The 15,444-nt window shown below is 42.8% G+C and overlaps 1 protein-coding gene across 11 annotated transcripts in view; it reads left to right on the top strand.

Annotated features, from left to right (window-relative positions):
- Nucleotides 1-15,444, top strand: part of BRCA1 (BRCA1 DNA repair associated) — a 67,632-nt gene that overhangs the window by 25,662 nt on the left and 26,526 nt on the right. For 6 of the 11 annotated variants that reach the window (XM_004772611.3, XM_004772612.3, XM_045080745.1 and 3 more), the window contains 6 exons: nt 289-394; nt 1,397-1,442; nt 2,594-2,670; nt 3,285-6,707; nt 7,114-7,202; nt 12,527-12,698. In XM_004772611.3, the coding sequence (XP_004772668.1) occupies nt 289-394; nt 1,397-1,442; nt 2,594-2,670; nt 3,285-6,707; nt 7,114-7,202; nt 12,527-12,698 (3,913 nt within the window). The remainder of the gene's footprint in view (nt 1-288; nt 395-1,396; nt 1,443-2,593; nt 2,671-3,284; nt 6,708-7,113; nt 7,203-12,526; nt 12,699-15,444) is intronic. The other 5 variants (XM_013045926.2, XM_004772609.3, XM_004772616.3 and 2 more) reach the window with 3 other exon arrangements.

Here is a 15,444-nt window from a genome sequence, read left to right as displayed (position 1 = left end):
TCAGCAGGGAGCCTGCTTCTCCCTCTGCCTACCATTCTGTCCGCCTGTACTCGCTCTCTCTCCCTCTCTCTCTCTGACAAATAAATAAATAAAAAATCTTTAAAAAAAAAAAAAAACACACATAACTCATATATTTTGATTTGTAGTTTGCCAAGTGTTTTTTCCAGTTGTCAAATTTTAGTTAGTTATAATAGTCTGTTTTGTCCATGGCCTGGAGTTTCCTTTCAAGAAAAGAAACACAGAACTGGTTTCAACAATTGATTGATCGTTCTTTACTGTACTGCTTAGCAGGAAACCAGTCTTAGTGTCCAACTCTCTGACCTTGGAATTCTGAGATCTCTGAGGACAAAGCAGCAGATACAGCCTCAGAATAAGTCTGTCTACATTGAATTGGGTAAGAGACACAGATTTTGTAAATTTAGAATGATCGTTGCTGGATTGTGGTCTTACAGTTATACCAAAAGCCTCATAATTTATACAATGTCAGGGAAATTTGGGAAGTGGAAATACAATAATTTTATTTTCCTTGCCTTACGGTGTGTTACAAATAGGGTAAATGATGTAGCACTCACCACTTCGTAAAACAAGACCCTTATTTTATAAAGAGAACAAAAGGAAGTGTGTCTTGATTATACTGTGTAAACATGCTTTGGGAGGATGGAGAGTAGGGATAAGAAATAACATGATGGGATGGCCACAGCATTTGAAGGGATTCAGGATACATTGTACTAGACTAGGAAGACTTTTTTTTTTTTTTTTTTAAAGGAAGACTTTTAAGAAGACCTGAGCTCAGTTCAAACAGGTCTCTCTAATTGTCTTATCTGTTAGAATGCATTTATAATTGGAAAGAGTGACCTTTTTGGGGCTGCCAAGCATCACCATATGTCTATCATAGCACTTACCAGATTCTCTACCTACATGTTTTTTCCCTGTTTGAAGATCATAAGTCCCGAGACAACAGGTGTTATCATAAAAATAGTATTTAGGAGAACTCACTGAAGTCTAGATACTGTTAGGACTTACTTGCATAACTCATGTAAGATCCACGGCAACCCCCTGAGGTTGTTAATATTATTGTACTTATTTTGCCCATGAGCAAATAGAGGCACACGGAGGTTAAGACATTTTGTTGAGCTAACAAAGATAGCAAGTGGCAGAGCTATAATTCAAACTTGGGAATTCTGGCATCACAGCCCAAGCTTGTAACCATGTCTCTGCGTTACCTGCCATATGTTTCATCGTGTCTGCGGATTTTATACATAGTGAGTGTGTGGTAATAGTTCTTGAATGAATATCTGTTGTGCAACAAGTACATCTCATGACTTTAACCCTTTCAGTAAAAATCCTTTCAGTAAAAATCCTTTTACTGATTTGTTATCTGGGGAATTTTTTTTAGGATCTGATTCTTCTGAAGATACAGTTAATAAGGCAAGTTACTGCAGGTGAGTTAAAGCCTTTGTCTGTGAAGTTGGCATTTTTGTATTTAGTTAATAAATATTAAGGATTGGTATTTAGGTTAGAATCATGGCATTGGAATAGACCTTAGAGGTCATTTACTTTTTATAGTTGAGACAACATGTCTTAGTGGAGTCCAGAAGAGTGTAAACAGAATTCTGCTCAGACTTGCTTCCAGCAGATGGTTGTGTCTAACTTAGTTCCTCGTGCGCAGTAGTATTTTGGCTCATGAAAATATTAAAGGACTTCATTTTCAATTATTTTTCTGTTCCTTAATTTCATCTATCTCTCAAGCTTTGTCTACATGAATTATACAATGATCTGTTATCCCCCATCCCCCAACTGGGTTACCTGTCAAATTGCTTTCCTTAGGAATGATTGCTTGACCCTAGAATCTGTGATGGCTTGTCTGAACTATGCTGGTACCATTGCCAGTCAGATCTTGTTCGCAAATGACTTTTTCCTCACCTCTCATTGGGAGGAAATGTTTTTTAGCTGGAAGGGAAGCACAGAGGCAGTGTTGCATTCTATTGTAATGTCCGCTCTATCCCAGTGTTCCTTTTAAGTGTCTTTGCTCTTGCTTTCTCATTAAGATACACTTTTATTTATTTATTTTTAAAAGATTTTGTTTATTCATTTGACAGACAGATCACAAGTAGGCAGAGAGGCAGGCGTGGTGAGCGGGGGGAGCAGGCTCCCTGCTGAGCAGAGAGCCTGTTGCGGGGCTCCATCCCAGGACACAGGGATCATGACCTGAGCTGAAGGCAGAGGCTTTAACCCACTGAGCCACCCAGGCGCCCCTAAGATACACTTTTAAATTATGCTGAGTTTTTTTTTTTTCTATCTTTGAGCTATTGTTTGTCTACCATTTAAATTTTAATTCTCTTTTGCTCATCCATAAAGCAATGTATCTGTGCGACTCCGCTGATTTTTATGACTATTTCTCCTCAGTCTTTGACCGTTTGATTTTGGCTGGAAGTTACTAAAGCAGAGTACAAATTTCAAAAAGTCAAATCAAATTGATCAACTTACTGCAGTCATACCTAGAGGAGCTAAAATACTTGATCTTGTCTATTTGACAACTCTGTGAACGTAAAACTAGTGTTTTCTCATTGAAGCTTCTGTCTTTTCTCTGTAGCGTGAGAGATGATGAGTTGTTACAAATCACCCCTCAAGGATCCAGGACTGAAGCCAGTTTGAATCCTGCAAAAAAGGGTAATGACAAGTCTTCCCAACTTAACAGGAACTGAAGAGAGAATGGGTAGATTCTATACTGTAATCAGATTATTCTGAAGCACATTTGGGACTTTTATAATTCACAACATCTCTTTGCAGAGTTAGAATGTCTTTCTCAAATGTCATGATACAGGCTGATTTGTTTCAATGGCATGAGGCTGATGTGATTATAATAGTACCCTGTGTAACTGGTTGTTACCTTTTACATTTAATTGATGTGTTTGTGTTTCATCTTTTATACACTAGTATTTAAATATAGGGAGTATGAGTCTGAAGATAGAACGGAGTGCTGTATAGCTCATTCCCAGTCTGCTTTTAGTCCACTGTCAGAGGTTAGGGAAATAGGAGGTGTGGTTTATCAACAGGGAGAATTCTGAAATTAAGTATTTGGGGTAGAAATAATGAGAATCTAGATAAATAGGAATTCTGTGAAAGTGCATGAGCTACATCTTTCGTATACTTGGTGGTGGATGAAGTCAGGTTCTCTGAAAATAGCCATGTACTTTATTTCCACCCCCAAGTTGTATTACGTGTACGTGTTTCTTCATGAGAGTTCAGTTTTTAAGCACCTTGTTGTTTTTGTATGCTTTCAGCTGCTTGTGAAATTTCTGAGGACATAACAAATAGTGAACGCCATCAATCCGATAATAAAGATTTGACCACCACTGAGAAGCATGCAACTGAGAAGCATCCAGAAAAGTATCAGGGTATTTCTGTTTCAGACTTGCATGTGGAGCCATGTGGCACAAATACTCATGCCAGCTCATTACAGCATGAGAACAGCAGTTTATTACTCACTAAAGACAGAATGAATGTAGAAAAGGCTGAATTCTGTAATAAAAGCAAACAGCCTGCCTTAGCAAGGAGCCAACAGAGCAGATGGGCTGAAAGTAAGGAAACATGTAATGATAGGCAGACTCCCAGCACAGAGAGAAAGGTACTTCTGAAAGCGGATCCCCTGTGTGGGAGAAGAGAACCGAAGAAGCAGAAACCTCTACGCTCTGACAGTCCTAGAGATTCCCAAGATGTTCCTTGGATAACACTGAATAGTAGCATACAAAAAGTGAATGAGTGGTTTTCCAGAAGCGATGAAATGTCAACTTCCGATGATGACTCACATGACGGGGGATCTGAATCGAAGACCGAAGTAGCCGGTGCAGTAGAAGTTCCAAACGAAGTGCACGTATGTTCCGGTTCCTCTGAGAAAATAGACTTAATGGCCAGCGAGCCTCAGGATGCTCTGATACGTGAACGCGAAAGAGTCCACACCAAGTCCGTAGAGAGTAACATCGAAGATAAAATATTTGGGAAAACCTACCGGAGGAAGGCAAGCCTCCTTAACGTGAGCCACACGAGCGAAGATCTGCTTATAGGAGTGTGTGCTGTAGAACCTCAGACAGTGCAAGCCCATCCCCTCACGAGTAAAGCAAAGCGTAAAAGGAGAACTACAGCAGGCCTTCATCCTGAGGATTTTATCAAGAAAGTAGATCTGACCATCGTTCCAAAGACTCCTGAAAAGCTAGTTGAGGGAACCGACCAACTCGAGCGAAGTGGTCACGTGATGAAGATTAGAAATAATGGTCCCGAGGATGAAATAAAAGATGATTATGTTCAGACCGAGAAAAATGCTAACCCAACAGAATCCCTGGAAAAAGAATCTGCTTTCAGAAGCAGAGCTGAACCGATAAGCAGCAGTATAACCAAGATGGAACTGGAATTAAATAGCTCCGGTTCGAAAGCCCTTAAGAAGAACAGGCTGCGGAGGAAGTCCTCCACCAGGCACGGCTGTGCGCTTGAATTCATAGTCAGTCGAAATCCAAGCCCGCCTGATCGCAGTGAACTGCAGATCGATAGCTGTTCTAGCAGTGAGGAGATGAAGAAAGAACCTGCGGACCAGATGCCAGTCAGACGCAGCAAAACGCTTCAGCTCCTGGAAGAGGAAGAACCTGCAGCTGGACCCAAGAAGGGCAGGAAGGCAGGTGAACAGATACATAAGAGACTTGCCAGTCATGCTTTTCCAGAGCTGAGTTTAACAAACGTACCAGGGGGCTTTGCTAACTGTTCGAGTTCTAATAAACCTCAAGAGTCTGTCCACCCTAGCCTCCGAAGAGAAGACATAGAAGAGAGCCGAAGAACGACTCAATTGTCTGGTAGTACCAGAGATCCCAAAGAGCTGCTACTGAGTGGAGGAAGAGGTTTGCAAATTGAAAGATCTGTAGAGAATACCAGTGTTTCCTTGGTACCTGATACGGATTGTGGCACTCAGGACAGTATCTCGTTGCTGGAAGCCGACACCGTAAGGAAGGCAAAAACTGCACCAAATCAACGTGCGAGTCTGTGCACAGTAATTGAACACCCCAAGGAAACTATCCACAGTTGTTCTAAAGATACTAAGAACGGCCCAGAAGGCTTTTTGGATCCACTGACGTGCGAAGATAACCACACTCAGGAGACAAGCATAGAAATGGAAGAGAGTGAACTTGATACACAGTATTTACGCAACACGTTCAAGGTTTCAAACCGTCAGTCATTTGCTCTGTTTTCAAATCCAAGAGATCCAGAAAACGACTGTGCAATGGTCTATGCCCACTCTGGGGCCTTAAGGAAACAAAGTCCAAAAGTCACTCCTGAATGTGGACAAAAAGAGAATCTGGGAAGGCAAGAGTCTGAAATCAAGCATGCGCAGGCAGTTCCTGCGATGGCTGGCTTTTCTGCAGTTATTCAGGAAGCTCAGAAGCCAGAAGATTATGCCAAATGTAGCCTCAAAGGAGGCTCTAACCTTTGTCAGTCATCTCAGTTCAGAGGCAAGGAAACTGAACTCCTTATTGCAAATAACTGTGGATTTTCCCAAAATCCTTATCATATACCACCACTTCCTCCCATCAGATCAGGTATTAAAACTCTTTGTAACAAAAACCTGTCAGAAGAAAGGTTTGAGCAGCATTCAATGTCACCAGAAAGAGCAGTGGGAAATGAGAGCGTCATTCAGAGTACAGTGAGCACAATTAGCCAAAATAACATCAGAGAAAGCTCGTTGAGAGAAGTCAGCTCCAGCAGTGTTAATGAAGTAGGTTCCAGTACAAACGAAGTAGGCTCTAGTACTAATGAAGTAGGTTCCAGTGGAGAAAACATGCAGGCAGAACTAGGTAGAAACCGGGGACCTCAATTAAATGCTATGCTCAGGTTAGGTCTTATGCAACCTGAAGTCTGTAACCAAAATTGTAAAGATCCGGAAATGAAAAGTCAAGGAGAAAATGAAGGTATAGTTCTGTCTGTTAATGCAGATTTCTCCCCATGTCTAATTTCGGATAACCCCGAACAACCTATGGGAAGTAGTCATGCTTCTCAGGTTTGTTCGGAGACACCCGATGACCTGTTAAATGGTGACAAAATAAAGGGGAAAATCAGCTTTGCTGAAAGTGACGTTAAAGAAAGATCTGCTGTCTTTAGCAAAAATGTCCAGAAAGGAGAATTCAGAAAGAGCCCTAGCCCTTTAGATGATACACTTTTGGCCCAAGGGCAGAAAAGAAGGGCCAGGAAATTAGAGTCCTCAGAAGAGAACACGTCTAGTGAGGAGGAAGAGCTTCCCTGCTTCCAACACTTACTATTTGGCAAAATAGCCAACACACCTTCTCAGGCTACCAGTCACAATGCTGTTGCTGCAGAGGGTCCGTCTAAAAAAACAGAGGAGAACCTAGACTCACAGAAGAGTAGTTTAAGTGACCTCAGTAACCAGGTACCATCAGCAAAGGCATCCCAGGAACATCACCTGAGTGAGGAAACGAGGTGTTCTGGTAGCTTATTCTCTTCACAGTGCAGTGCTTTGGAAGACATGACCGTTAATACAAATACCCAGGATCCTTTCTTGATGTTTGATGCTCCTTCCGAACAAGTGAGGCATCAGTCTGAAAACCTGGATGCTCTGAGTGACAAGGAATTGGTTTCAGATGATGATGAAAGGGAACTTGGTCTGGAAGAAGATAATCACGAAGAACAGAGTGTGGATTCGGACTTAGGTACTGGAACCAGGTTTTTGTGTTTGCCCCCGTCTAGTTTCTAGTTTTCTAGAAATGAGCTAACTGTTGGTGCCTTGTCGGGGAGAACATTTTACAAGTTTCCAAGTGCAACTAAAGTCACTGCTTCTTAAACTTTACACATGTTCCTCTAAGGTGCCTTTCCTTAAAAGTGCTTTATCCAGCTGGCACATCTTCTCTGTTTGAATGAGATCTAATTGTTGGCTGACTTGTTTCTGGTTTGCTATTGTTATGACTTCCAAGAGGAAATCTGGATGTCCCAAAACAAGGAGCATAATCATTCTGCATAATACAAAAGTGAAGTTTGTCCTGCCAGTAGGAAGACGGGTATGGCCAGTTGTGTTACGTGCTGTTTTTATATCTGAAACTATTTTTATCATCATTTAAGGTGAAGTGGCATCCGGGTACCAGAGTGAAACAAGCTTCTCTGAAGACTGTTCAAGGTTGTCCTCTCAGAGTGATATTTTAACCACACAGGTGAAAAGTTTGTGTGGGTGTGTATGTGTGTATGTCATGTTCTCTGCATTCAGTAGCGCGTACCCCACATTCTGACATTTGCTCGTATGATCCTTTTTTATTTTTTATAAGATTTTATTTATTTATTTGACAGAGATCACAGTAGGCAGAGAGAGGGGGAAGCAGGCTCCCCGCTGAGCAGGGAGCCCAATGCGGGGCTTGATCCCAGGACCCTGAGATCATGACCTGAGCCAAAGGCAGAGGCTTAACCCGCTGAGCCATCCAGGCGCCCTGCTTGTATCATCCTTTAGAATCAATGGTCTAACTGTTGTATGTGGTGCCTCATCTCCTCAAAGGAGATTGTAAGCATCTGAACCGAACTCATGCTGCCTTTCATTTCCCACTCACACACACATACACAGCAGCTGGCTGAGAACACTCAATCCAAATTTAATGAGTAAGCTAAACCTTCAAAACAAATTCTCCCTATAGCAAAAAATATCTATGAAAACACTACTGTATCAAAGAGAGGGATATGGTTATTTTTGGGACCAAAGTGGAGCCTATAGAGTTCTCTTTCTGCTGGAGATGATCCGACTTTCGTTGCTTCATGGAGATTTCTTTTTGTTCTTTCTCTTCTAAGCTGGTAGTAGTTTGTTCTTTGGTGCCTGTAAGTCCTCTTTTTTCTTTAAGAAAGAAAGTACACAATTTTACTTCCTGTATTTCGTGGTCAAGACAATATTGGGGTTACTTACGAACAGGATAAGAGCCTTGTCATATCTTATGGCATTTGATAACATGAATGTTTCAGTACTGCAGAGAGAATAGTCTCAGAAAAGCACTCTATCCCAGCGGGTTTTTTTTTTTTTTAATATTTTATTTATTTGACAGAGAGAGACACAGTGAGAGAGGGAACACAGGCAGGGGAGTGGGAGAGGGAGAAGCAGGCTTCCCGCTGAGCAGGGAGCCCAATGCAGGGCTCGATCCCAGGACCTGGGGGTCATGACCTGAGCCGAAGGCAGACTCTTAATGACTGAGCCACCCAGACACCCCATCTATCCCAGCATTTAAAGAGTAACACCAACATCTTCACAGAACGAGTAATAGGGAAAATAGAATACTGGGAGGAGAAAGAGGAAGCCCTACTTTCTCTGAATATCCTTTTATGCCTTGAATTTTATACCATGTGGATTACCCAGTAATAATTATTATTAACTTATTCTTCATTCTTCTTTATATATGTGCACAAAGGCCTTATTTTTTAAAAAAAAATATATCAGGGGCGCTTGGGTGGATCAGTGGGTTAAGCCTCTGCCTTTGGCTCAGGTCATGATCTCAGGGTCCTAGGATCGAACCCCACATTGGCCTCTCTCCTCAGCAGGGAGACTGCTTCCCCCTTTCTCTCTGCCTGCCTCTCGGCCTACTTGTGATCTCTCTCTTTCCGTCAAATAAATAAATAATCTTTAAAAAGAAAAAGAAAACTCACTTAAATATATATATATATATTTATATCAGGGTGCCTGGGTGGCTCAGTCATCATCCCAGGGTCCTTGGATTGAGCCCTGCCTGCATCAGGCTCCATACTCAGTGGGAATCTTGCTTCTCCCTCTCCCACTCCCCCTGCTTGTGTTCCCTCTCTCACTCTGTCTCTCTGTCAAATAAATAAATCAAATCTTTAAAAAAAATTTATGTATCTCATACTCCATGTACTTACATCATAATGTTGTTTTTTCTATTGCATTAAGTTTCCTCCTGTGATTCATTTCTAATTAGTATACAGTATTCTGTCTTTTGGATAAGCCATGATTTTTTTTTTTAAGATTTTATTTATTTATTTGACACAGAGAGAGAGATCATAAGTAGGCAGAGAAGCAGGCAGAGAGAGAGGAAGAGGCAGGCTTCACGCTGAGCACGGAGCCCGATGTGGGGCTTGATCCCAGGACCCTGGGATCATGACCCGAGTCGAAGGCAGTTGAAGGCTTAACCCACTGAGCCACCCAGGCGCCCCGGATAAGCCATGATTTTTATGACCTGTTGATGAATATGAGGGTTACGGGCTAAGAGGCACAGTTTGCTATTATGTACAGCATACCTGTACGTATCTTTTATCTGGTAATATCTTTTATTTTTTAAGTAATCTCTACACACAACGTGGGGCTCAAACTCACAACCCCAAGATCAAGAGTTTCATGCTCTACTTACTGAGCCAGCCAGGCGCCCCTCTAGCAGTATCTTGATAACTAAATATTTGCCCATGTTCCCAGTGCTTTCCTTAGTATAAATGTTTGGTCTTTGATACATATTGTTAAATTGTTCTTCAGAAAGATTGAACAAATCTAAATTCTTCCAGCCCCCGTGGTACTTGATGGTTCCCATTTCCCGGTACCTTTGCCAACACCAGGTGGTATCCAGTTTTTAAATCTTCTAATTCTTGGCATTGCTGTGAGGACTATAGAAAGAAAGGGCTTGTCTTCTGCTGCCCACAGAGCAGATTCCTCTAGGACTGAAACCTGCTGGAGTCAGGAGGAAACCTCTTCCGTACCTGAGTTGTCACCAGTGTTCTTCCCGCCTACAGGATTACCATGGTGACTGAATGAACAAAAAGACCGAGGAGGCCTTTTCTCTGCAACTCCTGTGATCCTTTCTGTGTGTGGACTTGGGACTCTGTCGACCTTTCACGAATGCCTTTCACCTTTTTGTGCCTTGTGTTTTAAGGTTGTAGATCCTGGTTTCTGATTCTGTCCAGCCTCCTTGTTTTTTATATTTCTGATCTTATTTGCAGAGATACATCTGTTTGTTCAAGATGCATTCTGCAAATTGTTTTTAGCAAGCATCTACTCCAAAATAGACTTAAGGTCAGATTTCCTGGCTAACCTAAATCTAGAGTAGCACAGATGCAAAATAATTGCAGTAGGATATTTTTCCTCTATCTGTTTAATCAAACTAAGGAGAAGTATATAGGAGATAGAGAAATCCTAATTTGGTACCATTAGTATCTATTTTTTATCAAAGACTGACTGGTTATATTCATTCATTCATTTCTGCATTAAACATTTACCAAGTGCTTAACTACCTGCTAGGCATTGGGAATACAAAAATGATTAAGGAAGGATTCCTCCCCTCAAAAGGGGTCAGTATTCCACTTCCATATGCTAATGCATTAGCAGTATAAATGAGGTAGTGGGGGATCGTCTGTTCCTGATAATAGATGTAGATGGGGGGGGATTTCTGAAGGAGCCATTTGAGCTGGACCTTGAAGGAGAAGAATTTTTCCAGATAGAAAGGGGAAGGAGGCAGCAAGCAAGGCAAAGACAGAGGCATGAAATGTCCAGAAAGCAGAGTTGTCCCATGTGACTGGAAAACAGGACATAGGGGTAATTGAGGGAAAAATAAAAGATCAGGGTGTGTAAGCCCTTTTGAATGCTATGCTTAGGAATTGGGACTCTATCCTGAGGGCAGGAATGAGTAATAATGATATAGTGTTCAGAAATATTAACTTATCTGAGCAGTGGTATACTACTAAGGTCTTTATGGAAGAAAGAGACATGATAAACATGGCTTTTAAAGAACTTCCACAGTAATGCAGCTGTATTAAAAGAGATCAGAGTAGCATGTTGGGAATAGAAAAGAAGAATAGGGCTAATTCCAGAAACACTTAAGAATTAGAATTAAAAAAAAAAGAAGAAGAAGAAGAAGAAGAGAAGAAAAGCCTCTGTAAGCAATTTGGTTTTGGTCTCCCGAATGTATCTGGGCAATTACCTACAGGGGAATTTAGGTTATAAAGTAATTCCTTTGGGAAAACCCAAAGGAATGTTCTCTAATTACAGTTCTCTGGTTACTATTTTTCCTGATTTTTCTAACCTATTTAATGGCCACACGGAGGTTAGTTAGATGTGATGGTCATGCCAGAAGTGACTATTAGGGCTTCTGAAGCTTGTCAGATAGCTGTGTCCTCGGTTTCCTGCCAGATTTACAGAGGCAGCCCCAAGGCCAGGGTGTGATCAGCGAGGGAACTACCTACAAGCACCACGTGGTGGCAGTGGCCCTGCTGCACACGTTGGCTGCAGGGCGGTCTCAGGGCAGCAGCAGAAACCTTGTGACGCTGGGAATACATTTTCTGGCCATAAAACCTGCAAGCTGTGAACTCGGTGTCGCGGGAGAAAGTAGATGGCTTGTTTTTAGTAGAGGGCAAAGTCATTTGCAAGGATCAGAAGCAACGAAGGGTGAAACAGTCCGTTTCCCTGGGGTTCGCCAGCAGCCATGGATATTCCTTCTAACCGTGATGAGGAAATGTGTGGTTTGGAAAGCTCCTTACTTACCAAGTACTTTGTTTATCAAAAAACCTAAGACTTAGGAGCGCCTGGGAGGCTCAGTGGGTTAAGCTTCTGCCTCTGGCTCAGGTCATGATCTCAGGGTCCTGGGATTAAGCCCCACATCGGGCTCTCTGCTCCGCGGGGAGCCTGCTTCCCTCTCTCTCTCTGCCTGTCCCTCTGCCTGCTTGTGATCTCTCTCTCTGTCAAATAAATAAGTGACATATTAAAAAACAGAACAAAACCTAAGACTTAGTAGATTTCTTCTTGAAATGAAGAAACAAACATCAGAAGCCCTGTAAGCAAGAAGAGCCCATTATCTTGAATTGAAAACAGTAGCTATCCTTACAGGATTTCCCAGGGCTCTTTCTGCTAGATCCTTCCCTCCAGCTGATGATCTCTAGGTACCCTCTGAGAACAGCAACACTGTGAGGGCTCTAATACCCAGCATGCCTCCCATATAATAGATGGTTAGCAAATAATTTTTGAAGGAACAAATAGATAAATCAATGGGTTAGCTCTTTGCCCTCTCTCTTTTAGAGACTAAATGGTCCAAGAATGGCAGAAAAGGAAGAATCCTCACCAGCCAGAAATCAGACATTATGTGTATGGACTAATCCAAATCCCATAAGAGTCCTACGGTACCAAATCTGTGAAACACAGCTTGTGTAAAATATTAACAGAATCATGCTGATTTTAAATATCGTGTTTGAGTACCTTCATTGTTTTCTTTTGCTTCCTATCTTTAAAAGAAAATAACCAGCTTTGAAAAAACATCGCAATAAAGCCAACTCTGTTGGGGAGAGTTTGAGGAGTTTTTTTTTTCAACTCTAACTCAAACATCATTCTGAAATAATTTCATGGGCATTAATTGCAGGAGTGTGGTTGGATTAAAAGGTGTTCAGCCAGAACTTATGATTCCATACTAGGTGGTTTCCATTTCCATGCTAAAATTAATTGGTGTGACATACTTTTGCTCTCTGGCAAGTCGCTAAAAGAGTGTGACTTTCCTGGTGTCATTTCTTGTGTTTACAGCAGAGGGATACCATGCAAGATAACCTGATAAAGCTACAGCAGGAAATGGCTGAACTGGAAGCTGTGTTAGAGCAGCACGGGAGCCAGCCTTCTCGAAGTTCCCCTTCCCCCGTGGCAGGTTCTTGTGCCCCGGAGGACCTGCTCGATCCAGAGCAAAACACATCAGAAAAAGGTTTGTTATATTGGCCAAACTCTGGTATGTTAAGCAGAATTCTTCTCCTCCCTAAGCCTTTATCCTGCTATAAAATGTGGGCCGTGGGCACCTGGGTGGCTCAGTTGGTCAAACATCTGACTCCTGACTTTGGCTCAGGTCATAATCTCAGGGTCCTGGCATCAAGCCCCACATCTGGCTCCGTGCTCAGCACAGAGTCTCCTTGTCCCTCTCCCTCTGCTCCTCCCCCTGCTCATGCTCACACTCTCTCATTCTCTCAAATAAATAAATAAAATCTTAGGGGGAAAAAAAAAACATGTGGGACTAACTCCAACATTTTATGTTCTTTGCTCAGCAGAGGTTTGCTGAGTCACTCCATGGGTAATTTTATTTAGAGCCTTGCCTCTGGCCCCTGCTCACAACTGTTTACCTTACAGAGTAACCAAAACAGTCATGAAGTGTCGTCGTCTGGGTACACACAGTGAGGAGATGCTATGGGAAGCCCATAGGAAAGTGAGTGTGATGGCAGAGACTGGAACTAGGCAACCCTTTATTCTAGGAAGCTTGGAAAAAACAACACTTAGACTTAGTCCTTTTTTTTTTTGTTTTTAAAGATTTTTTTTATTTATTAGAGAGAGAGGAGTGAGAGTGAGCACAGGCAGACAGAGAGGCAGGCACAGGCAGAGGGAGAAGCAGGCTCCCTGCCAAGCAAGGAGCCCGATGTGGGACTCGATCCCAGAATGCTGGGATCATGACCTGAGCTGAAGGCAGCTGCTCAACCAACTGAGGCACCCAGGCGTCTCATACTTAGTCCTTTAACAGTGGTGTCAGGTCCCAAAGCCCTATTTATTTATTTATTTATTTAACCCCCCCCCCCTTTTTAAAGATTTTATTTATTCACTTGAGGGAGAGAACGAACAATGGGGGAGGCAGAGAGAGAAGCAGGCTCCCCACCGAACAAGGAGCCCAATGTGGGGATTGATCCCAGGACCCTAGGATCATGACCTAAGCCGAAGGCGGACACTTAACCGACTGAGGCGCTCAGAGAGAGAGCTGTCCTAGGTGTCAGGAATTGCACCATGATCCACAAAAAGTCCAGTTCTGCAGAAGAGCCTGGCACTGTATCACAGCATCGTGGTCATCAGCAAGACCAGGTGGACCTCTGAGAGAAGGCATTTGGAGTAACCAGGCAGCTTGGAATTGATCAGAGCTGACTTCCTATAAGAAGTGAGCAATGAGGGAGCCTGGGTGGCTCAGTTGTTAAGCATCTGCCTTCAGCTCAGGTCATGATCCCAAGGTTCTGGGATTGGGTCCCTCCATTGGGTTCCTTGCTCAGTGGGGAATCTGCTTCTCCCTCTCCCGCTCTCCCTGCTGGTGTTCCCTTTCTTGCTCTGTCAAATAAATAAATAAAATCTTTTTAAAAAAGTGAACACAGACCTGAGGAATAACATGGCATAAATGAAGGAAAACGAGCTGAAAGGTAAGGTTGAGTCTTTAACTGGACAGCGCCTTGTGGTGTTGTGAGAATAGCACATCAGGCAGCTTGTAAATAGGGACAGATCCGCAAAACATAGGTGAGAGGAAATGCTCAGGCACAGGTGCTTGACACAGGGGTGGAGGGCAGGGAGAGGGAGGTAGGGGGCTGCCACTTAGGGACCTGTAAGTGTGGTGAGCCACCCCCCCAATGTTCTTCACTACTGTCTCCGTGATAGCCACCCTGCTAACTTCCTGTGAAGGTTCTTTCTTTGTTGCTCCCTTCCCCTACTGGGGGCCTTAGGCCCTGCCTTTTCGTCTTTCTAGGAACTCAAGTCTTAATTCTCCAGAAGAGTGTGGCCCTGGTCCCAGAATGTGCTTTGCAGTATTTTTGTGTTCAAGGAGAAACAGTAGCTCATGCATGAGGAGCTCGGGACTCTGTTGCTATGGCAGTGATTCAAATGTATTTCCTTAAATGCTTTCTTTGTAACCGTACCTTCATTTAGTTCCTCTCCCAGATAATGAAGCCCAAAGTCTCGTCCCCAGCACAGCTCTCTTTGGGGTGCTTTCACCCTCTTCAGTCTAAAAACAGACGAGACTTCCCATGTTAATGCATAGCATAGAAAATGTTACTGTCTGGCTTTGAATATGTGTGTAAATCTACTGTCTCTGCTTTGGAGTGTAGTGTGTACGCATTCATTTTTTCCTAAAGATCTGCAGACAGCGTGTTTCTTGTGGCTTTCTTTCTATTTATTTATTTATCAAAGGTTTTATTTATTTATTTCACAGACAAGAGATCTCAAGTAGGCAGAGAGGCAGGCGGGGAGCGGAGGGGAGCCGCCGGACCCTGGGATCATGACTTGAGCCGAAGGCAGAGGCTTTAACCCACTGAGCCACCCAGGTCCCCCTTGTAGCTTTCTTTCATTTTAAAATTTCATAAATGCTATATATTTATACATTATGCTTTACTTTGGTCTTCTGGAAACTTTTGAAAATTTCTCCTGGATCTCTGTATAACATTTTTTTTTTAAAGATTTTATTTATTTATTTGACAGAGATCACAAGTAGTCAGAGAGGCAGGCAGAGAGAGAGAGGGGGGAAGCAGGCTCCCTGCTGAGCAGAGGGCCCGATGTGGGGCTCGATCCCAGGATGCTGAGATCATGACCTGAGCCGAAGGCAGAGGCTTAACCGAGCCACCCAGGCACCCCTCTGTATAACACTTTTGTCAGGAGCTTTTACTCTATCCTTTATAGTAAACTTATACACAGCCTTCTTTTCCATGAAATTAGAGTTT

Source organism: Mustela putorius, unplaced genomic scaffold (assembly GCF_011764305.1).
Source record: "Mustela putorius furo isolate JIRA1106 unplaced genomic scaffold, ASM1176430v1.1 tig00000487_pilon_pilon_pilon, whole genome shotgun sequence".
In the NCBI taxonomy this organism is placed as follows: Eukaryota; Metazoa; Chordata; class Mammalia; order Carnivora; family Mustelidae; genus Mustela; species Mustela putorius.
This window is presented reverse-complemented; position numbering and strand designations above follow the sequence as displayed.